This window comes from Vulpes lagopus, chromosome 1 (assembly GCF_018345385.1).
Source record: "Vulpes lagopus strain Blue_001 chromosome 1, ASM1834538v1, whole genome shotgun sequence".
NCBI lineage: Eukaryota > Metazoa > Chordata > Mammalia > Carnivora > Canidae > Vulpes > Vulpes lagopus.
This window is the reverse complement of record NC_054824.1, coordinates 121359500-121384497: the sequence shown is the minus strand read 5'-3', so window position 1 is coordinate 121384497 and position 24998 is coordinate 121359500. Positions and strand designations below refer to the sequence as shown.

At 42.0% G+C, this 24998-nt stretch overlaps 1 protein-coding gene across 7 annotated transcripts in view; it reads left to right on the top strand.

Annotated features, from left to right (window-relative positions):
* Positions 1-23921, top strand: part of ANKRD29 (ankyrin repeat domain 29) — a 56678-nt gene extending 32757 nt beyond the window's left edge. For 4 of the 7 annotated variants that reach the window (XM_041737510.1, XM_041737662.1, XM_041737339.1 and 1 more), the window contains 5 exons: positions 630-728; positions 10736-10834; positions 12403-12498; positions 15176-15274; positions 21124-23921. In XM_041737510.1, the coding sequence (XP_041593444.1) occupies positions 630-728; positions 10736-10834; positions 12403-12498; positions 15176-15274; positions 21124-21207 (477 nt within the window). In that variant the 3' untranslated portion in view covers positions 21208-23921. Of the gene's footprint in view, positions 1-629; positions 729-10735; positions 10835-12402; positions 12499-15175; positions 15275-16612; positions 16758-21123 lie in introns of those variants that run through there. The other 3 variants (XM_041737421.1, XM_041737733.1, XM_041737584.1) reach the window with 3 other exon arrangements.
* The last annotated feature ends 1077 nt before the right edge of the window (positions 23922-24998 follow it).

Sequence of the window (24998 nt, the reverse complement as noted above, 5' to 3'; positions counted from 1 at the left end):
ATGTGGATAAAGGGGCAGGAAAGAGAAAGGGGTAGGAAAATTTTAATTAAAAGGACACTTTTATTTCTGACTCATAAAAACATACCAAATAGGTTTTGGGGACTTGTTCGTTGTTTTTTATTTATAGACTTGATTTTGTGTTTGTTTTTAAACTAACACTTAACCCTTAATTGACAAAAGACTTGAAGTGGGAAACTATTACATGTACATATTTTTGAAACTAATGAAAAAGGGGATAAACCCTGAGATCACATAATGAAAGCAGAGATAGCAAGTAACGAGAAGTCTGTGTAGACAAGAGAAAAATGATGACTGGCTATTTGGACAGCCTGGGTGCTCCTGCCAAGTGGATGGATCATGAGTTCCATGATCAAGATGTTGTAGAATGAATGGTCATTACATTTGTTATAACTTATCCTGATAAGACTCTTTGAAACTTTACCTTTCCACCAGACTTACTGTGATATGTTAGAACTATTCTTCAAAGAATAAAACACTAACCATTAATATGAAAACAGAGCAGGGGACAGAAATGGAAAGTTGTAGTAAAATGTATGTACTTTTAATCGAATGTCTTTTAAAATAAACGTGACAGATTATTTGAATACTTTCATTGTGACACCTCTCAGGACGGAGCCACTGCACTCTTCCTAGCTGCCCAAGGTGGTTATTTGGATGTTATTCGATTATTGTTGTCTTCAGGAGCAAAAGTCAACCAGCCAAGGCAGGTAATGTCCACATGCATGAGAGGTGGGGCAGGGAGGGCATCTTCCAACCCTTTTGCCTCCCTGATGAAGCTAATCCTAGATTAGGGTTTCTCCTGGTCTTCGCTTTGGGCTCACCTGAAAGCCTGTGATATCGAGCTGACTTCACCATATACTGTTTTTGAACCTTTGGTGTTGGGTGTTGGAAGTCAAGCACATACTTGGCCGCCTCCTGTTAAATAAATTATGGCTGGAGTGATGTCGTGAGAGTGGGCTAGCCTGGGACATAGGTAAATAGATGTGAGTCAGGTAGCCTTGCTCCTGCCCAGTCCCTCCACTGATAAGCTGCTTTATCTCTTACCCCGCTTCTTCTTCCACCACGCCAAAGAGGAGTGCATTAGTCAACTGGAAATCATTAGTAGGTTCCACCCCTTCATCTCTCACAATCAGAACACTACTGTGAGACTTAATTTACTAACAGCAAGCTAACAACACCCAGCAAATCAATTGATACTTAAAGGAACAGAACCACCTGGTAATATAGGTCACACTTTATGAATGGTAAAGAGCCATCCAAATCTAAGGCATTATAATTAGCTTTTCTTATATAGGATGATTTCTGCACTAATTAATTTGTTTTTAACAAAACATTTCAGATTAAAATAATATCACTTTAAAGGTACTTTTCTTGGGAGAAATCAAGCTGATTTCTTACCAGTGTATGACATGCAGGCAGATTGCCAGTAATATAACCTGATGTGTAATGTAACACATGCCTATATGTTCATGTAGGGAGGATTCGTCTGAGCTCTTGGCCCCAGGTTTCATCCGTCTTTAGAAGTCCAATCGCATAGGAACCTAAGAAGGGAAAGAGCCTTTGGATACAGTGAGTTTGAGGTCAGGAGTCCTGAGTTCTAGATCCAGCTCTGCTAATAACTAGCTGTGTGGTTTGGAACATGTGAATCAGCCTCTCTGGATTTGTCGTCCTTCATCTGAAAATTAGGAGACTGGGCAGGATGATCCTGACAATCTCTTCCAGATCCCCCTTTTTTAATAACCGTTTTATCCAATACTCAATCAGTGTTTCTTAAGCACTGCACATATATATATATTAGATACTGCTATGAATGTGAGATTAAATTTTTAAGATTTTTAAAGATATTCTTAGATTTAGATGGCTCCAGGAATACTCTTGGGAAAGCAAGCTTTTAGAAAAAGTTGTACTTCCATACCTGCCAGAATTGACATCTGAGGACAGGAATTTAATATTTTCTTGCAGGTCCTTCTTATTTTGAAACTGTTGATTGATTCTGAATCAGACTTTTAACTTTGGTTTCATCTTGCCAAAGTTAGTAAGCAGAATTAGTAATTTTTAGATAGCAGGAAGGTTTTTTTTTTTTTTAAGATTGTATTTATTTATTCATGAGAGACACAGAGGGAGAGGCAGCAACATAGGCAGAGGGAGCATTAAGCTCCCTGCTGGGAGCCCAATGGGGGGAGGACACTCAATCCCAGGACCCCAAGAATATGCCCTGAGCTGAAGGCGGAGGCTCAACCACTGAGCCATGCAGGCATCCTAGATTGCAGGAGCTTGATTTGGAGGCCATTATTGAGGGTACCACCATGAATTTAGAAATGAAAGATTGTTAAGATTATCAGGCCTTTCTATCTGCACATCTTTCTGAAATAATTGCTAGCACTTTGACAAATCTATTTGTGAAATAAATTGTATTAGCCATATGCCTAAGGTACTATTCATAAAAAAAAAACAAGTTGATATAAGAGATTATATTTCAAATAGTGCATGGATTGTGGCCACTCAAATCCAGATTGAGTTATACTACGATGCTGAAGCCAAGAAATTAACGAGTGAGCCAACAGTGCCATGGTGCACAACCCCCTACAGCTGCTTTTATTCCTCACAATGAGCATGACCTGGTCAAAGTAGATGACCTAGTCCGGCAGTGGGAGGATCCCTTCCTTGGATCAGGGAGCAAGTGACATGCCCTCTGAAGACTGCACCTCATACAATTGTTTGGAATTGAGTTCAGCTCTGAAAAGATTGTTATTCAGGAAAAGAGTGTTTTATAAAATAAAAATAGCTTTGGAAGAAAAAAGGAAATGGAATTTTTCCTTTTTAGAGGATACATGAACCCTACTAACTACTCTCGAGCCATAATCTTTTTATTACCTGCCGTGAGTTGATAATGAAAGGTTGTCTGGCCAGGTCAGACTAGCCCAAATTCTGTCTTCTTTTAAACTCTAAACTCTGCAGGGAAAAAAAAGTATAAACTCTGCATATTTTACTCCCTCCTAGAAAACAAGCAGTGTCATAAATATGGCAAAGTGATAGTAGTCCCATCTAACTTTGTCACAAGTTATGAGGAGGTAAAAAAAAAAAAAAAAGTGGGATCCCTGGGTGGCGCAGCGGTTTGGCGCCTGCCTTTGGCCCAGGGCGCGATCCTGGAGACCCGGGATCGAATCCCACGTCAGGCTCCCGGTGCATGGAGCCTGCTTCTCCCTCTGCCTGTGTCTCTGCCCCTCTCTCTCTCTCTCTCTCTCTCTCTCTATCATGAATAAATAAATAAAATCTTTAAAAAAAAAAAAAGTATAATTCATAGTTTCCATTAAAATGGCCAATGCGTAGTAGCATCAGCAAGGCATTTGGAAACCAGTGTTTAATTCTGAAATCTCAGCTGACATGTGGAGTCACTGTCAGAAAAGTCTTGAATTTATAAAATTTATTTTTTAAAAAAATTATAAAATAAATAAAGACAAGGATGTATGCCAGATTTCATTTCTTGATTTTTTAATGCTTTTAGATAAATCTTATTTATTATTTTTCCTTGCTGTTCTATGGTGTCCAGACATTTTCTGGCACAGTGTGACAGGATGTTAATGAAGTTGCATTGGTGTTCTTCAGCTGACTTTTGCTCTGAGCTATAGGGAATCTGAACATTCCCCAGGAATGGCTTTTCTGGAGAATCCCTGGGTGGCTCAGCGGTTTAGTGTCTGCCTCTGGCCCAGGGCGCAATCCTGGAGTCCCAGGATTGAGTCCCAGGATCAAGTCCTACATCGGGCTCCGGGCATGGAGACTGCTTCTCCCTCTGCCTGTGTCTCTGCCTCTCTCTCTCTCTATGTCTATCATGAATGAATGAATGAATGAATGAATGAATGAATGAATGAATGAATGAATAAATAAATAAATAAATAAATCTTAAAAAAAAAAAAAAAGGAATGGCTTTTCTGTGTAACCCTATCACAGATGAACTACCTGAAAACCTTTCTAGGACATCTGTGAAAAGGAATCAGAATCACAAAGCCATAAGCAGACTTTGGAAAGACTAAGCTCTTGATTTGAAACTAGAAAAATACTTCCTCCTAGTTTGTCCTAGATGAAAAAGGTCAAGAGTCACAGAGATCATTGTAGTCTATGGTCAAGCTAAAAACTCCTTTTCAGTTCTATGTGTGTGACCACAGCAAGTAGAGTAGAGACACATCAAGCCTTTTTAATCACCAGCTAAGATGGCTTATTTAGTCTGTTTTTCTATCAACAAAATGCTTTGACATCTCCTTTTCCCAACTCAACTCATCCACCTTGTTAAACCGTACTTTCAGAGTGGTAAAGGTCTGAGGGCTTACCCAGGGCTGAGTTTAGACTATCCTCACTCATCCTAACTAGTCCTTTCAGTATGCTAATGGGATCTCTTTGAAGCCAGACAGAAAGGCCATCTCATAAAGCATCCTCCCTAGCCCCTTGTTTGCACTTCCATGCAGAAATGCTAGGACCTGGAGAGTGACAGGCCCCCTGGGTTGCAAGCTTGGAGGGGGCGAACCCAATGGTGAGCAATGGGAGAGAGTAGGGCCAATGGATTGTTTCAGGGTCCTGAGGGCTTGGGGGTAGAAGTGAACAGCAACAGGGAGGCCCCAATGCTTACATGCCCTCTGCACATGGTAGGCACTCTGGAAAGGTATGTTGACTCCAGAAGATATCCCATAGTTTGAGCAGAGCTCCATGAGGCCTGGAAGGCAGAAGACAGTGATCAGTGGCTGCAAATTAAAACAAGGCTCAGATATAGGGTTTAAACTTAGGGCCAGGACACCAGTCCCAGGAAGACTGTAAGAGCCAGAGAGGGAACCAGATCCAGGTCTCTGGGTGAGCAGTAGCTTGTGAGTTATGGGAATATGGATCACTTAAGGAAATGAAACACAGTCTATTTCCTTACTAACTGCATGACCTTGAACAAGTCACTTACACACCTTGAATTTCAGGGTTTCTTTTATTATTATTTTAATTCCAGTATAGTTAACATACAGTGTTATGTTAGTTTCACATCTACAATATAGTGATTCAGCAGTTCCCTATATTGCTGTGTTCATCACAGTAAGTGATTAAGTACTCTTAATCCCCTTCACCTATCAAACTCATCTCCCCCCACCCCTTTGGTAACCACTAATTTGTTCTCTATAATTAACAGTCTGTTTTGTAGTTTGTCTTTCTGTCCTTTTTTTTCCTTTGCTCATTTGTTTTGTTTCTTAAATTCCATATATGAGTGAAATCATATGGTATTTGTCTTTCTCTGACTGCTTTATTGCACTTAACCTTATATCCTCTAGGTCCATCCATGTTGTTGCAAATGGCAAGATTTCATTATTTTTATTGCTAATATTCCATTGTGTATATATACCACTTTTTCTTTATCCATTCATTTATCAATGGACACTAGAATTGCTTCCATATCTTGGCTATTGTAAGTAATGCTGCAATAAATATAGGGGTGCATATATCTTTTCGAGTTAAGTGTTTTCATATTCTTTGGGTAAATACCCAGTAGTGGAATTGCTGGATCATATTGTAATTCTACTTTTAATTTTTTTAGGAACCTCCATACTATTTTCCACAGATGCTACACCAGTTTGCATCTGGTGCAGGAGGGCTCCTTTTTCTCCACATCCTCACCAACACCTCTTGTTTCTTGTGTTGTTGATTTTAGTCATTCTGACGGGGTGAGGTGATGTTTTATTGTGGTTTTGATTTGCATTTCCCTAATGATGAGTGATGTTGAGCATTTTTTCATGTGTCTGTTAGCCATCTGTAGGTCTTTGGAAAAATGTCTGTTCATATCTTCTGCCCATTTTTTAACTGGATTAATTGTTTTTTGGGTGTTGTGTATATAAGTTCTTTATATATTTGGATACTCTTTATTGGATAGGTTATTAACAAATATCTTCTCCCATTTATTAGGCTTTTTTCTTTTAGTCTCATTGATTATTTCCTTTGCTATGTAGAAGCTTTTATTTTGATGTAGTCCAGGGTTTGGTTTGGTTTGGTTTGGTTTTCATCTGTTAAACCAGGATAATTATGGTACCTTTGCAATTATGATTTCTATTTCATCCAGGCCTCAGTGGAGTAGAAAACTCATCAGATATCAAGGTTGCACTCTTTCTCTCGTGAGCCATGTAGTCCGTCATCTCAGAGTCCCTTCATGCCTCTCTCTCTTCCCACTCCTTTTTTTCTAGCATCCCTGCCTATTCATCTTGTATATAGTCCCTAAGTTCATAGGTCAGACTACCAAACTCTTGGGAGAGTGATGTCATTGTTGCCACTAGGCTCTGCACACCAGGCCACAGTGGACTGGTCCGCCTGCCAATCCTTGGTCTGATCACTTGTGGGTGGGGAGAATGAGGTCAGGCTGGGCAATGCAGGCATCTGGTAACATCTTTTACAGACTTGTTTGCTGGCCTGGGCTACGAAGCGGGACCCAGTTATGAGAAATGGGCTCCAGGTCAGGGAAAGGCTGGTACCAAAGTTGTCTCAGTACTGAACCCCCTCTGCTATTGACGAGATTCCTTATATCTCTTGGGCCTCCAGCTTAGAATGAATTGGTTCCCAAGACTTTCTGTCTGGCTTGAGCGTATAGATGGACTTAGCCTGAGTGGGAAGACTAGAAGCAGCAGAAGCAAAGAGCTAGTGCCACTAAATAGACTCATTCCCATGGAAGAAAATAGTTTTAATACTTTTTCTTTTTTTTAATTTTTATTTATTTATGATAGTAACACAGAGAGAGAGAGAGAGGCAGAGACACAGGCAGAGGGAGAAGCAGGCTCCATGCACCGGGAGCCCGATGTGGGATTCGATCCCAGGTCTCCAGGATCGCGCCCTGGGCCAAAGGCAGGCGCTAAACTGCTGTGCCACCCAGGGATCCCAGTTTTAATACTTTTTCTAAATAATCTTTAGGAGCCTAACTAAAATGATCTAACATTTAGTTTCTGATACAAATCATGTCATACACTCCGTCTCATGCTATGATCTATCTATAAAAATGTATTAGAAGTTACTAGAAAATATTATCTCAAATGGAGCAAGGGATAACCAGGTCAGAAGAAACTGTACAAATCACCTGTGTAATCATCCATCAGATATATGAATCCTCTCTCTCACAGTCCTGCTGAGTGGCAGTCAGCCACTGGTGAACCCCTCCAGCATGGGGGACCCATTACTACTATTGAATCTTTAACCAGCTCTTACTACCACCTCTGTCTGACACTGAGCCAAAGTCTCAAGTGGCTTTTACCCACCAGCCCCCCTTGGTGCCAGTCGGTGTGCAGAATCGATCTAAATCCTTTTCTGCTTGGTTTGCACACAAATAGTAAATGACAGCTGTCATAACCCTGGGAATCTCATCTTCTTCAAGCTAAGTGTCCTATTTCCTTTTCTTAAAAAAGTGCCACAGAGGTCCTAACTTACTGTGATTTATTTCACTGTAATTTATTTGTTTTGAATTTTAAAACTATAGATTTTTGTCAGGAAGTATTAAAAAACATATTTTTTAATGTTTTTCCTATTCCAGTTCTCTCAAAACTCAACAAAAAGGAGCCAACTTGACACAATTTCTATAATTTTCACTGTGAAGTCCTCTTTATAAGGAAGACTCTGACCCTTATAATAGTAATAAGAGAAAACAGGAATTGAGGTGTACAGATAAAGGGGAAAACCTCTCTCCACAAACTAGATAATCAACTAATAAGTACTTTGATTTGACAATAATGCTCCAACTCACATTCAACTTCCTGGGTTTAACCCCAAATCTCATTTTACCAATCATTCCTACCTGTTGGATCAGTTATCTCACAGGAAAACTGGAAAAATCAAATAAAGCATGTGGAGTGTTTTGTTAACAAAAGTACAAATTAAAGGTGTTTATTGTTTTTCATGGTAAATATGCAGATTCAGTGACCTGTCTTTTCTAAGCACCCGCTATCCAGTCCTGTGCTCAGCACTGTCCTACATGTTTTCTCATTCATGAGTTTCTCTGGGATGCCAACGTTTTTGCAGAAGAGAACAGAGGCTCAGAGTGATTTGGCTCAGGTCTCATAACCCAGAAGTGAGGACTTCTTTTTCCACCTACCATGACTATTGCAATTCAAGTGATAAAAGTTCAGTGTTAGCATTACTGTTATGAATCGATGCTATTAATATTTGTTCCCAGTGTACCACCTCTTAGCACTTTTCCACATTAGTATCAATTAAGATCATTTTTACTAACAAGCAAGCCCTTGGAAGGCACCCGCCAGCCTCTTTGTTGCTGGCCGCCTTTCCTTGCCTGCCCCCTGGTGGAGATAGTGACAAAGAACAAGTGAACCCAGAGCAGGCAAAGAGGGGCAAGAGCTTCCAGTACCCTGCCTCCCTCTCCTGCTCCCTGCACCTCCTCCAGGTCTCTCACCCCCACCCCTGTTCCAGCACACATCCTGTGGGCCACAGTACGCTGGACTTCCTGCCCTGCCTGAACCAGCCACACCTGTCCAAGCTGCTTCGACTGGAAATGCTCTTCCTTCTACAAGGAATGTCCTCCCCCACCCCCCACCTAGGAAAATCCTAGTCCTCCTTCAAACCCTAATGGTAAAGCTGACCCCCATAACTCCCACACAGTAGTCAGACCCCTCTCCTGGTTCATCATGGGCACTTTATCCCTACTTTACTATAGCACTGTAATCACCCTGAAATTGCCATGTCTCTTCTCCACTAGACTGAGTTCCTATGAGACCAGAGACCATGTCTTATTTTGTATTGTGCCAGAGACTGAGAAGATATTTAATAATTGTTGGTTAGTTGAGTGAATAAATGAATGAATGATTCTGAACTGGGAGAATCAAATTAAATAATGAATGTAGACATGCTCTCTAAACAAAAGTACAAATTAAGGTATTATTTCGATTGCTAATAACAAATAACATGCAGATTTAAAAACATATCCAAGAGGCCCTTGTAAAAGCATGAAGTAGCTCTAGGTGTTCATCTGTCTTCTGCCCTTTGTTTCATTCAGCATCTCTTCCCCATCTTTCCCAAAACACAGGGGTGTAAGTGTCCTCCTGCCACCCCTCAGCAAGCCTGGATCCTTCTAGACTCCTGATTGGCCACCACCCACCACCCCATTCAGGCCTCTTTGTCTTCTGTCCCTTTGCTGGATAGCAATGGGCAATAATCCTGTGCCTGCTAGTAGACTGGAGTTGAAATGATACGCTACAGCAGAAAATGAAGCTCTGTGTTCTCCGACTGAATCATCCTGCTCTTCAGTCCCTGTTCCCACCGATGAGTAACTCAGTCTTATCTGGCCAAAACACTCCCATGGGGCCATATTACCTTCATTACCTCAGAGCCTCAGTTTAGAGAATTCTGGTTCCTTTGCTCTCCTCCTGCCCTTCCTTCCAAAGTGGCCTAAGTTCTCAGAGGTCAAACTGTCATCCTGGCATACAGGTGGTGCAGGGACACTGCATCTGGTCCTGTACTGGTTTGTGCAGCCTTTCCTGTCTGTTTGAGTATCCTGCTATGAGTATCCTGTCTGTGAGTACCTAGTTGGCCTGTCATCGTGAGATCATGACCTATCTTCCCACTTTCAGGCTGACTTCTGGCCACCGTTACTGAGCACTTCTGATTTCCCACAGGCAGGCAGGGACTCCTGGGTGCTGCAGATTCCTAGTTGATGCAGACCAGGGGTACTGAGGGGTGTCTCAGACCCAATGGCCAAGACTCCATCACCCATTTCTGTTCTCTCAGGCACCAGCTAAGATCAGAGCTTCTCTAAAAGGTCTGCAGTTTTTCTGGGCTCCATTCCAAGAACAGGAGAAAATCCTTTTCCATCTGGAATTCACCGTCATTTATCTGGGTGTTTCTACTACCCCTAGCTTACCTAACCCAGATTCAGCCCAGGAGGAGAACATGGACACTTAGGTCGGACCTCTGCCTCTCCCATTCTCTCCGTAGAGCTGACTTCCAGCACTAGAAGGGTTTTCTGTTTTTCTCTTTGTGTCTAGCAGGAACCACCCTCCTGTCAAACCCTTCTCCGTCCCTTGGATGTGTCACTTTCTCCGCAGCAGCACCTCTCCGCTTCATGGCCTAGTGCTCCCATAAACAGGCTCTTTGGGGGAACGATACACAGAAAATATTACCAAAAATGCCGGCCTGCTATAACTCACGAGTGGGCCTCCCTTCCCAGAAGAAACCATATCACATCCTGCATAAAACCAAAGTCCCTAAAAATGATGTGACTGTGGGGGATTCTAGATACGAGGATAGAAGAGTTGAAGGAATGTCTTTAGTTCTGACCTTCACACATCCCCTCACCAAAAACTGCCCTCCCTTCTGTGGGAATGAGGGCCCCCACTCAGTAGGGAGTGTGTGTCAACCCATCAGTAAAGCAAACAAACTGACTGAATCTAGGGGAAAATAAGGACGTGCAGGCTTCTCCTCCCCGGGTTTGTTAGGTTTGGTTCTGCTTATCTTGGTGAGGCTTCCTGCTTCCTGCTCTGAGTTCCATGCCCTGGAGCACCACACTAGGTGCTAAAAGATCCTGCCATTCAGTGGCTGTATGATAAGCTGGCGCACGTGTCCAGGCACTGCCACACGCCCCTCTGTGTAAGTGGCTTAAAATCTCCGTCCTCATTTGTCGTCGGGGGGCTGGTTGCGGGTCGTACCTTGTTGCTCGGCGGCTGCCCGTGGCCCGGTGGGAGCAAGCGTGTCCCCTCGCCCGCAGGACGGGACGGCGCCGCTGTGGATCGCGTCGCAGATGGGCCACAGCGAGGTGGTGAGGGTGATGCTGCTGCGCGGAGCGGATCGGGACGCAGCCCGCAACGTGAGTCTGAGCCAGAGCTGGGGGGCTGGGGGCTGGGGGGCTGGGGAGGAGTGCATGCACCGAAGCTCCAAAATTCAGCCCAACCTGGACGTGCAGAGAAAACGCGCCTTTATTTGGTCTCTGACTCCCCTGGGCTTTCTCCCACCCTCCACCAGCTCTGTAGCAGGAAAACAAGGTAAATGTCTGAATCAGCTGAACCTTCGCAAGTGCTGCCCAGTCTCCCTAAGGGAAAGATGTGTAATCCTCCCAGATCCTCCTCCACCTGAGCTGACTCCTGGATGAACCGAGAGGCTGCGGGAGGGAGGAGCCGGGGCCTCAGGGGTTGCACGTGCGCTGGGCGCTGCGCCTCCTGCTGACCCGGGACCGCAGTGCAGGTGGAGGCGCCCCCTCTGTGGTTTGGGGGTCCCGCAGCGCTCCTGGGGCTCCGCCTCACCTGGCTTCCCCAGCTGCAGACCCCTGCACCATATCCCCCATTGGCCTCCACCCAACAATGCTTATGTCACCTAAGTCGGCCTCGGTGGGCCCCTCAGCGGGTCCTGCGGCAGCTTGGGGAGACCCTGCTGCCTGACCACACTGCCATTCGCTTTTTGGTTCTGGTTTGGTTGGGTTGGGTTGGGTTGGGTTGGGTTTGGTTTTTACAGTGTCTGGCCTTGTTTCCCTTAGTATTACTCCTGCCATAGCAGGTCACATATGACCCACATCCATTCTCTACATCTGAGACCAGAAAGGGGGAAAGACCCAATCTGACCACTTCACTGTCTTTTCTCCCACTCTCTCTCTTCTTCCCACGTCTCTGAAACCAGAAAAGAAAAATCCTCTAATCTCATTTTCTTTCTTCCTGATTCTAGCTAAGCCTTTAGAGCAGGCTGGGGTATTTCCTTTACTACAGAATTCTGTGAGCTGAATCCTCCAAATACAGCAATTGATATGTAAAAGCAGGAGAAAAAGGAATTTGGAAACTATCTTCCCAGGCCAAAAAGTGATGACAGAAGTTGAATATAAAGTTTTGAACTTGCCTTTGCATTTCTTTTTAACAGATTTCAATCCATCCCCTTCCTGCTCTCCACCTACCCACCCCCCAGCCTCCACGGACAGATACCTAGGGCACACTGGAGCAAGGTTGTTTACGAGACAAAGCAAAAAAGAAAAGCACATTTAAAATTTAAAACAGTAAAGACAATTCAGTAATTATTTAATCATTAAAAATAGTTTAACATAAATTTCTGCTAAGTCGAAAATTGCAGACAATGCTTCTTTGGTCATCTGTGTCCTAAAATACATTCTTGATATTCCCCCCTCCCTTTACCCACTGTTCTAGAGACTAGAAGAGATGAATCCCCAAAGGCAGGATTCTAAGATAATAAATTATATATTTTGTCTAGCACTCTTTCATGCAGAACTAAATATGCTCTAAAATACTCCTAGGTTAAGAAATATGGCCCACTTGTCCTTTGGTTTAAATCTTTCACCTATTCTGACAAGCATATTCCTGGTTCTCAAGTAACAATTAGTTCTTAGCCAACACGCACATATATTAATAGTCAACTTTTCTTTTCCTCTCTGTTAAGGACGGTACAACAGCTTTACTAAAAGCAGCCAACAAAGGGTATAATGATGTTATAGAGGAGTTGCTGAAGTTCTCACCCACCCTTGGCATTTTGAAGGTAAGACTTAAAGAGAAATTTTACCAATCTGTAGAAGAGAGGCTAAAAATTAAGAAGCCCCTACTAAGGACTGCAGGAGAATCTGAGTGTAATTCACATGGCTAGTTGCATTCTTGAAAAAACTTACCTCCAACTTCTTAATGTTGGAGATTCATGATCATTGGTTGAAATGGCAGGGCGGTAAGAAGAGTGAACCAGAGTCTGTAGGTACTTAGTTTTCTAGAAAAAAAGAAGTTAGTAGAAATTAAACACTAACTTGGAAAGTAAACCATATATATTTATCATTGGACTAAAAATCTTTCACAACTCATGAAACACATGATTTGTGTCCCACAAAACCTGGGGGACAGATGCTCACATTTCTTCCCTTCATTATCTGGAGCAAAGAACCACATTATTACCTTAGGTGAAATAAAATAAACCTCAGATATCTGGACACAGCAAAGAATGTATCATTCTGGAAAGCTTGGGTCTACAAGGAAACAGAGCCCCAAAATTCTTCTTTAAATTTTAATAATTTGAGACTAAGAGATTTCTAAATTACAATATATACCAGAAGGTGGCATAAAGGGCCAGGTAATAAATATGTTCGGCTCTGTGGGCCATACATACAGTCTCTGCTGGAACTGTTCAACTCTACTGTTGTAGCATGAAAGCAGCCATGGCGGGGAGCGGGGAAAGGATGGCTGCAATTCCATTAACACTTTATTTATGGACACTGTATTTCTGGAATTTCATATTTTCACATAGTATTCTTTTTTAAGTTTTTTAAACCTTAGCTTGTCAGGACATAGAAAAACAGGGGGACAGCCCTGGTGGCTTAGTGGTTTAGCGCCACCTTGAGCCCAGGGCCTGATCCTGGAGACCTGGGATAGAGTCCCATGTCAGGCTCCCTGCATGGAGCCTGCTTCTCCCTCTGCCTGTGTCTCTGCCTATCTATCTGTGTGTGTGTCTCTCATAAATAAATAAGTAAATAAAATCTTAAAAAAAAAAAAAAGAAAGAAAGAAAAGAAAAACAGAGGGCAGGCTAGATTTGGCCCATAGGCTATAGTTTGCAGAACCTCCTCCCCCCCCCCCCCCACACACACACACTATACACTACTGTTTCCTTAAATTGAGGACAGGGAAACCTGTTCTAAACTTGAAACAGTGGCTTAGCACTTTTGGGGATGTACCCTCAGGCTTTATTGATGGGAAAAGTCAATCTTCCTGTGAATGACCCCAAAAGCTTTTTGGATACTCTGCATCTGATCTTTATATACTTAGGCTCTATTCTTGTTATCAACTAATACAGGACTGCTGTTGTCAGGATGCTGGCCTCTCAGTCCCAGTGAGCAATTTCTAATCTCCCAAGAGCTTGGAAGCCAGAAAGCTACATTCATTAAAATTGTTCGTAAAGTAAGGGATCCCTGGGTGGCGCAGTGGTTTAGCACCTGCCTTTAGCCCAGGGAGCGATCCTGGAGACCTGGGATCGAATCCCACATCGGGCTCCTGGTGCATGGAGCCTGCTTCTCCCTCTGCCTGTGTCTCTGCCTCTCTCTCTCTCTCTCTGACTATCATAAATAAAATTTTTTTAAAAATTGTTTGTAAAGTAAGAATAAATAGCCTATGAAAGAGAACTCTGTGAATACAAGAAATGAGTTCCAGAAATGGACTTTGTAATGTCTCATCTCATTTCAAAGAGCTCTATTTTGGCTTGGTATTTTACCTTAGCTCTGTTGCAAATGGATGAAGTTGAACACGTTGGTGAAAATTTAGGTGGGTGAAATGTTACCAGATAAGTGAGTTATCATACACGTTATAAAAGCAAACATGCTCCTTTGGAAAGGAAAATGCTACTTTTTTGGAATTTTTCTATGGGTATGATATTTTTTTCTTTCATAAAATAAGAAAATGGTTTAGTAGTAGTAGCAGTAGCAGCTCATGTGGAAATTAAGCTTGCATTTAGATGCCATAGGTAGACATATGCATCTTCTGGAACAGGTATCATGTGACCACCCATCATTCCTTTATCAGGTTTGGTATATTCTCTTCCTCTCTCCTCCCAGAATCTGGCTACATGGTGTGCATAGATGATTCCTTAGTTCAATAAATATTTGCAGTGCATTTCATAAAATGTCAGCAACCTATCTGGCAGGCCCTTCTGTGCTCAGAAATGCTCCAAATAAGGGCTTGGGGGTTTCTTCCCCCAACGTGCTCAGGTCCTGGAACTCCACAGTGGTGCTCCTGCCCCCTCTGAGTGAGGGGAGTGCAGGTAACTGGGCTGACTGCTGGGCCTTTTGACTTGCCAGCCATTTCTCCAGCATCGCTGGAAGCACGGAAACTATATTTGTTGCTCTTGAAGGAAAAAAAAATGTTTAACATAGCTTGATTGCTTTTTCTGCAGCAAATTCTAATATATGTAAAATTGCCAGACCGATTGTGAAGTCATGTGTACCCTGGGCCAGATTTCTTGTTTCACTTACAAAAGGACGTTGGCAGTATTTATACTGCCCGTCTTCTGTGTGCTATGTACCTGAGGACACTGTATTAGATGCTGACGCCTTTGAGAGGGAACGGAAGGAAGAGCAAAGCTCCTAACATGAGTCTCATCACTCAGGTTGGTTTATGATAAAAGCCTGGCTCAGTGCTGATGCCTGTGAGCCCACTCCTGACTCTCACTGTTGTTTTCTCTTAGAATGGGACATCGGCTCTCCACGCAGCAGTGCTCAGTGGGAATATTAAAACAGTCACGCTGCTCCTGGAAGCAGGGGCAGACCCAGCCCTGAGAAACAAGGTATCTGCCTTTCCTTATCTTTTAACTCCTTTGGGCTCCTATGCAAAGAGATAAGGCAGTTTCAACCTAAGCCAAGATAACCAATCACGTGTACCTTGGGCCAGACTTCGTTTCACTTAGAAAAAAACACTGGCAATACTTACACTGACCATCCGCTGTGTACCCCAGGACACTTTATTAGATGCTGGTGTCTTTGAAAGGGAATACAAGAAAGAGCAAAGCTCCGACATGGGTCTCATCACTCAGTCTGTCTCTTCGTACCTCAGCATAGTAAGGGCATTGCAAGGCTGTCGGTAGGTAGCAATAAGCAGTGCACCTAGACCCAGAGAATTATGCTGAAAACCCTATATCGTCAATGGCTGTGAGCTAACAACAGTACAGCCTCTCAGGACAGGGGATGGGGAGCAGTAGTTGCAGGGAGTGGAGTTATGGGATTCTATCATCAAGGAAGTGTCCTAAAAATGTCAAAGTTCTAGTAGTTTATTGCTATCCTGCGTAGGTTGGATGTTCATAGCTTGACAACTGCTTGTGCTTTCTTTGGAGAGTAAGAAGAGAAAGGGACATGTTACTCTTATACAGTTAACAGGACTTTGTGCCGCTGTTAAAAATCAACCCATGTTTTTTATAGGCTAAAAGCCTTAGTTTACGAATAGGTCAAACATGGAGGTGGGAAGATCCCCACTACCCATTTTTTTCCTGCATTAGCAGTCAAGTGCAGAACCTGGCAAAAGAGAGCAGCCAAGAAAAGGTTTTAAGAGAACACTAAAATACCAACTTTTGAAGGAGGAAGTGCTCACCAATAAAGAAAGTTATGAAAAGCAATTTTCACTTTGTAATTATGTACTATTTGAGCTTTTTTTTTTTTTAAGATTTTGTTTATTTATTCATGAGAGACAGAGAGAGAGGCAGAGACATGGACAGAGGGAGAAGAAGGCTCCCTGCCGGGAGCCCGATGTGAGACTGGATCCCAGGTCTCCAGGATCAGGCCCTGGGCTGAAGGCAGGTGCTAAACCAGCTGAGCCACCGGGGCTGCCCCATTTGAGCTTTTATAAGTATCAATTGCTATGTTAATTTCTTTCATAGTAAAGGCCGACACAGAACCTTTTCCCTGACATTTTAAAAAGAAACCATTAAGAAGTGCGATTAAAGAACATGCCAGGAGACTCTTTTATTTCATTTACTTAGCATGTGAAGTTATTATTTCCTTGTTCTTACCATTAGAGTACTTGAAAACAAGGCTTCTGCTTATCTCTTCCTGTAGACTCCGATTTGTTTTCCATTAGCTGGCCTGGCTGTGTGATAAGCCAGCTAAAGTCATACTTGTGCTCTTATCTTTAGATCCTGGACACAAGACTGCCTAAAGAGATTGATCTTTTTTGCTAAAGCCATCCAGTACCATATGGAAACTGAAACAACATGCAATTCTTTGTCTCCTGGGATTTCAGCAATAATGATTATGGGGAATTTCCAGTGACCAAAATGTTAGACTTTGGATTATCCCTAAGCTACTTGAAGATAGATATAAAGATATAAAGATATATAAAGATATATAAAGATATATAAAGATATATAAAGATATTTGCTCGTGCTGATGCTGGAGTTTCTTTTTTTTTTTTTTTTAAGATTTTATTTATTTAGTTATTTAAGAGAGAGAGCCACAGAGAGAGCACAAGCAGGGAAAAGAGCAGAGGGAGAAGGAGAAATAGGCTTCCTTCTGGGCAGGAAGTCTGATGTGAGGCTCAGTCCCAGGATTCTGGGATCATAACCTGAGCCAACGGCAAACAATTAACTGACTGAGTCACCCAGACACTCCCACACTAGAATTTCATACAACAGAAGCTTTAGATATCTAGGAGTTGTTACCAGGGAACCCCGCCCCCCCCCCCATCTTACACATCCACCAGCCACCCCAAAGAAGCCAGCCTCTTGGAGGCAGCCCTAGAAGCAAAGGTGTTGGGATTCCAGCAGCCACTCAGGACTCTTGAAAGGGTATTCTCCGCCTTCATTCATTCAACAAATACTGAGCACCTACTAGATACCATGCACGGTGCTGTATACTGGAAAGACAGTGGTGAATGAAGTTCCCATAGTCTCTGCCTTCAAAGAGTTCAGAGTTTATGAGGGAATAAAAACAACTGAAACAGAAATTGCAATACAGTGACAACAGCTATCAGCAGGGAAGTAATGAATGCTACCGAAAGCTTCCAAGAGGAAATGACTTATAAGCTCAAACAGAAGCAATCTTCTGCTCCTAGGGTTCCAGAACTTCTGCTCTGGGACTGATAAGCAGATCCCGTAGGAGAGGGTAACCCATGGCCCCCAGAGCCACTCCCCACACCGTAGTTGTCCCCATGGGTGCAGGCCCCATGTTCCTGATACTCCCAACCGAGGACTCCGAACACAAATTCTCCCAGGAGCAGTGGGAAAAGAGGGTATTTTGGTGCTGTGCTACCATGAATATGGGCCTGTGGCCCTGCTCCATAATGAAGAAGATGGCCCTTGGTAGCAAGGCTGGGGCACTAGCCATCATGAGAGTCCACACAACCTCAGCACTCTGAGCATTCAATGGGGACCAACCTGGAGAGAGGAGGAATGAGATCAGGTTTTTAGAACTATATGGATGATACATAGAACAGCAATGCAATTGACCAAATTGACAACACAGTTTGAGGAGATGAAGCCCTTTTTCAATGGTAAAGGCTATAGACATTCATGGGGATGGTCACGCACGGGATCTGTAACTCAGCAAGCTTGTACACAGAAATACAGCTTTCTAGATCTCCTCTTCCTCCTTCTTCTGGCTTCCTGCCAGCCTGCTCACCAAGGACCTAGAACCCATGCAAAAAAGCTTGATTAGTCCTGAGTACTCTGAGACTAGATGGAGCTTATGTCTGTTTAAACCAGGAGCATTTCTGTGCAGGCCCAGGCATTTGGCCTGTATGACGTCTGTTCCTACAGGAACTAATAGGATTCGAGCCTCTAGAGGGGACTCTGGTCTGTAGTAACATAGCATAGTAATTTCCTACCCAATTCAGTCCAGCATCAGCATCAGGAGTCCTTTGTGGTGGGCTGGGGTGCAGCCACTGGACATACTGTGCAGCAGATCATTTGTGGCAAACATAAATTCCCAGCAACTCCATGCATAATTCCCGACAAGTATAGTCCCAGCTAGCAGGTGGCAGTCAAAGAGCAGGACCCAACCTAGAAGGTAGGGACTTCAGGAGATTCACCTAGAATCAGGGTCCCAGATAAAGCAGGTATAATTCCAGGTGTGGCTCTGGGACAAAAAATATATATATATATGTAAGATAGGTAAGATCTGCATCCAAGGCCTCTCCCCCATTCTGGGTGCCTTTCTACCCTTTACCTGCCTGCCCTGAAATCCCAAGAACATCCCGTGATTCATCTTTAACAACAGTTCTTAAAGTATGGTCCGTGGACCCCTGAGGGTCTGCAAGACCCCTTTAAGAAGTCTAAGAAGTCAATAATAATAATCTTTGTAATAATACAAAGGTGTTATTTGCCCGTTTCACTGTGCTGACATTTGCTCTAATGTTGTAAAAGCAATGGTGGGTCAAACTATTGGCACCTTATACATCAAAGCAGAGGTATAAACTGTACTGGCAGATGATTTTACAAAACTTTGTAAGTTATTTTACAGATTTTGTAAATTTTTTACAAAAATGGCAGTTTTACTTAACATCTTTGATAAAGCAATAAACAATTTTAATTTTATTAAATCTTGACCCTTGTTTTAAGATTCTACATAACAAAATGGAAGTATGCATACAGCACTTATGATATGTTGTGGTTGTCTCAAGGAAAAGCACTCTCCATTGTTTGAATTGCAAAGTGAGCCAGTTGCTTTTTCAGAGAACACCATTTTAACTTTAAAGAACAACTTGTATCCACCATGCAAGCCTGACAGCTTTTTAATACAGGCTTTTCTTATGAATCAGAGCTGATATTAATGAATGTGATCTTTTGAGATTGTATAATGCAACATTGTGTCAACATTTGGAAGATCCTATAACTCACTGAACTGATATATTCCAAGTGACCAGTGTGGGATGTTACAAATCATACATGGGGAAAAATCGTCCCTGTAGGTAAATAGATCAATGGATTTTTAATATAAAAAACTCACTGATATGGCTTCGGATTCCACACTGCCTTTACCTTTAAGAAACTACCACTTTTTTAGTATAGGTATAGCATCAAAGGAGAGTATCTACAATGATCGCAAAAGGCTGTTCATGTTTCCCCCTTTTCCAACTACCTATCTGTACAAAGCTGAATTTTCTTCATATACTTTATTCATAAGAGACACAAAGAGAGAGGCAGAGACAGGGAGAGGCAGGCTCCCTGCCAGGAGCCCAATGCAGAACTCAATCCCAGGACCCTGGGATCATGCCCTGACCCAAAGGCAGACTCTCAACCACTGAACCACCCAGGTGCCCCTTCTTCATGCTTTAACCAAAACAACGTATCAGAATAGGTTGGATACAGAAGCAGATATGAAAATCCAAATGTCTTTGATTAAGCTACATATTCAAGAAATATTCAAATCTCTTAAACAATGCTATTCTTTTTTTTTTTTTTTAGATTTTATTTATTTATTCATTCATGAGAGACACACAGAGAGAGAGAAAGAGAGAGAGAGAGAGAGGCAGAGACACAGGCAGAGGGAAAAACAGGCCCCATGCAGGGAGCCTGACGTGGGACTCCATCCCAGGTCCCCAGGATCACGACCTGGGCTGAAGGTGGCATTAAACCGCTGAGCCACCAGAGCTGCCCAAACAATGCTACTCTTGACCTAACATTTTTGTTTCTGGAAATTTGGTTGTTTTTCATATTTTTTTCTTTTTTTAAGTTTATTTTCCATAAATCTTACTTATATTAATTACCCTGTAGTGCATTTATGATTTTTAATGAATTAAAGTATTTTTAAGTGTTCTTATTTTCATTTCTAAGAAGTTAAAAGCAAAGCTCATTGGGATACTCAATAATTTTTAAGAGTGTAAAAATGTTCTGAGGCCAGAAAGTTTGAGAACCACTGCCCCATAACGTCAATCACACAGGGTAAGGACACACTCATGAAATAAATGCATCAAGAATGTTTCCCAGGGCAGCCCGGGTGGCTCAGCGGTTTAGCACCTCCTTCGGCCCAGGGCCTGATCCTGGAGACCCGGGATCGAGTCCCACCTCAGGCTTCCTGCATGGAGCCTGCTTTTCTCTCTGCCTGTGTCTCTGTCTCTGTCTCTCTCTCTCTCTCATAAAAAAATAAAAAATAAAAGAATGTTTCCCAGCAGCATGTTGATAAGAAAGAACATTCAGTGAAACTATAGGGTCAGGTGGGAAGTGGTGGCCACTGAAGCTGCTCTCGACCAGATAGATATCTCTTATTCTCTGAATATTTCCTGACTCTGTTTTCTCATCAGCAGATGCTTGTCCTGAGTCTTACGTCCCTAGCAGACAGACTGCCCCATATAATAAATGAATTAAATATAAAGTGTCAAATTTAACATTGCCAGTATTTATTGAGCACGTACGGATGCACCAGGCATTGTGCTGGAAATGAGGATACAGTGATTAATAATACATGGCCCCTGACCTCCAGAAGATTACAGGGTACTAAGGATATGGCTTAGAGAGAGAAATAGACAAGGAGATAAAAAGATAACAGATGATATTTATATTATTAAAGGTGACCTTTAACTTAAACAACAGTGAATCCAGTGGGGTTTTTCACCAGCAGAGAGCAAATTTGGGTCAGGGGCCCCTCTTTGGAGTCCCTAAAACAATCCCAGCAGTGGGAATTCACCAACACCTGTCTTATCTTCTTTCAGGCCAATGAACTTCCAGCAGAACTAACCAAAAATGAACGGATCCTACGTCTCCTCCGAAGTAAAGAAGGACCCAGAGAGAGCTAACTTAGTTCCATATTCGGCTGAAAGATAGAAATCCTAACCACATTGTCCAAAAAGAAATTGCTTTACAAATAGTGTTGGAAATTCCTTTAAGAAAGGAAATGCTCAGAAGGCCCACCCTGAGTCCCTGACCGGGGAGGAGCTGGGCTACATGGCCCGAAGCAAGAACAGAAAGGCTTGGGGACCCCTTGCCCTCACTACCCTGAGTTTCTTACGCTGGCCTGTGGTTTCTTACGCTGGCCTGTGACTCCACTGCTATGGGGCCTTGGCAGGTTGTGGAGTCCACAGAAACTCATCTTAAACTCCACTAAGTTGGGTCTCTCAGTTAAACTCTAAGAGTTAACCCCTCGAAGAGGTTAAAGCAAGATGACAAAAGCCTTTAAAAGACTGAAAGGCTGCTCTTCAGTGAATCAAAGCACTTCTGCTTTTGCATTACATGTCAGTGTGCTAAGAGATATAGCTCCCTCATATTTTACATGTAGATGTATGTCATCCTAGCATAAGGTGTTTTCTTCTACCCAGAGATCATAAGCATGTTTATTCTGAATTGATGCATAAATTGACATTAGAGAGATATTTCTGACATTCCACCATGTTATTTTTTCAAAGATAGACGAAGTATAAAAAAGACAAATTGTTTATTTGCGAGGTAATCCTCATCTTATTCTGAACAGGTAAAAAAAAAAAAGAAAAATCATTTTTACCTAGAATCAATATTGTAGGTCTGATAGGATACGAGTGGCAAATTTGGAAACTCAGAAAATTACAAACCACAAGAAACTTAGGCTTGTCTCTTGAAACTTTTATTTTGGTTCTATTGTTGGGAATCTGCTTCCCATGCCATAACTAAATAGACATAATAGTCTGTGCAACCCTGAGCTTCCAGCACCAGTTGCTGTCATAGTGATTTTGAGGTCCTTGGGTGAAATGTGACATCTCCAAGTACAATATGTTGCTATTCTATTGCAGGAGTATAAATAATAAAGACTGTTATTCATATTTAACAAGTGTTCCTCGGGATCCCTGGGTGGCGCAGCGGTTTGGCGCCTGCCTTTGGCCCAGGGCGCGATCCTGGAGACCCCGGATCGAATCCCACGTCAGGCTCCCAGTGCATGGAGCCTGCTTCTTCCTCCGCCTGTGTCTCTGCCTCTCTCTCTCTGTGACTATCATAAATAAATAAAAATTTAAAAAAAAATCAAATTAAAAAAAAAAATAACAAGTGTTCATCTATGCATGTTCTTGAGCTTACTGACTCCAAGAAAGAAACCTGAGTTTTATTGAATTATTCCTTGGAGGGGAGTCAAAATTTATGTTCAATGCACTTTATACTCAATGGTGTCTAAATGCCTCAGTCAGTGCCTAATTGCATACACAAAAATTAGACGATCTTTCTAATTTACCATAATAAATGCTGACGGTATTTCTGTTATTTAAATACATCTTTGGTTTTCTTTTCATGTTTTGTTCTGTTTTCCAGCTAATGTTCTATGTAAAGACATGTTAAGATGGAAGGAAATGCAATCCCCAAAGTTTTTTTCTAACCAACTTGCAGTAGTGCTAGAAGCAGTATCTTGAAGTCAATAAATGATGGAATATAATTTTTGAAATTAGAAGATATTCTCTTAAAGTTTTTTATAATCAATAAAATCAACAAAAATCAGCTTATTTTAATCAATATCACAAACCAAGGGAGTAATGAGCAACCCACAGAGCTGCCAGAGATGTCTACAGCCTGACTAGCTATGCAACAAGTCTGCAATCTCATTTCAGGATAAAATTTAGAAAGCTCTGGGGCACCTGGGTGGCTCAGGTCATGATCTTGGGGTCCTGGGATCAAGTCCCACATTACATCGGACTCTGCTCAGCAGAGAGTCTGCTTCTCCCTCACTCTTCCTCTCTCTCCTCTCTCTCCAATAATTTTTTTTTAAAACTTAGAAAGTTCTGTCTATATCACTAAAACCCCTGGATATAAACTTTTAGTAGCTAAAAAGCAGTGCCGGTTTCCTCACTGACTTTCTTTTACTTAGCAAAGTAGTACAAATACACTTTCCCCCATGGAAATTTCATAAAGCTGTGTTCATTTTGAAGAGGAAAGTAGTGTGGCCTTAAATGCTTTGTGTTTTCCCCCCTTTGTTAGCCCTTAGGCCAAAACTGAATGCTCATCACTGATATAAATCAAAACAGTATTATGGACACTGATAACAGAGTTCCAAAAGATAAAATGGGATGAAATCACAAACATAATGTTTTCGGTAAGATATGTTGGCCTTGGCCTATTGTTTTAAGTAGTTAATGTTCTTGATCAATATTAGGGCCATAAAAATGAATCCAATAGCTTTAACAATACTTAATATAGGCTTCCCTGCTATAGGTAAGAGGTCTCTAGCTTAGAACGATCACATTTGATCTAGATGAGCTTATGACATTATCCATAGTAGGAAAGATGAATATGTTAACCACTCACCAAAGAATAAACAAAAAGTCTGTTATTTGAAATAAAATTGCATTTGTTTTGCACACAGGTGGATGGTTTTTATTTTTTTTATGATACTTATTTTATGTTAATCTAATTCAAATTCAGTGAGCTCTGCATCCTAAGACAGAACTAGCAATTCCTATGCAAATCATTTGTTAATTGAACTATAAAAGTTTTCATTACATCCATTTGTTTGATGATATATTCTATGTTATAATTCAAAATAAAGTTAATGTACTACCCAACTTGCCTTTGCTGCTTTTTCTTGTTTGTTTTTTGATCAGAGGTTATTTCTCTGAGATTTTTAATAGCATGGAATTTTAGAGTGAATAATTCAACTTTGTTGATAAGTATATTGATGTTTGGGATCCTGAGTAGATCTTTAAGTTATAGGATTTCAACTGTGGAGAGCTTTTGTAACAATCCGATAAGGTTTTTCATTCAGATCAAAATTCCTGGGATAGCCACCAAAGATACTGAAAGTAGAAACTTTTCAGGGATCCCTGGGTGGTTCAGCAGTTTAACGCCTGCCTTTGGCCCAGGGCCTGACCCTGGGGTCCTGGGATCGAGTCCCACATCGGGCTCCCTGCATGAAGCCTGCTTCTCCCTCTGTCTGTGTCTCTGCCTCTCTCTCTCTCTGTGTCTCTTGTGAATAAGTAAATAAAATCTTAAAAAAAAAAGAAAGAGGGATCCCTGGGTGGCGCAGCGGTTTGGCGCCTGTCTTTGGCCCAGGGCGCGATCCTGGAGACCCGGGATCGAATCCCACATCGGGCTCCCGGTGCATGGAGCCTGCTTCTCCCTCTGCCTGTGTCTCTGCCTCTCTCTCTCTCTCTCTGTGACTATCATAAATAAAAAAAAAAATTAAAAAAAAAAGAAAAAAAAAAGAAAGAAGAAAGGAAAGAAAGACGAAAGAAAGAAAAAGAAAGAAAGAAGAAAGAAAAGAAAGAAGAAAGAAAAGAAAGAAAGAAAGAAAGAAAGAAAGAAAGAAAGAAAGAAGAAAGAAAGAAAAAGTAGAAACTTTTAATTGTACACTGTGATGATTTGACACCCGTAGACATTGTGGAGGAATTCCCCCCATCTAGTTAACACATCCATCACCTCATATATTGATCTGTGTGTGTCTTAATTTCTATTTTTATTGCCTGTGATGCTGCTGGCTCTTCAGTCCCATGCAGTGGCTTTTTTTGTCTGAAATAGCTGATGGTGTTGCACAACTGCAAACATTTGTAGTGATAACATCAGCTATCTGGAGAAGTCCATGGCCATTCTGGCTTCCTCCTCTGCTGTACCCACCCTCTGCAACCACAAAAAAGCTTTG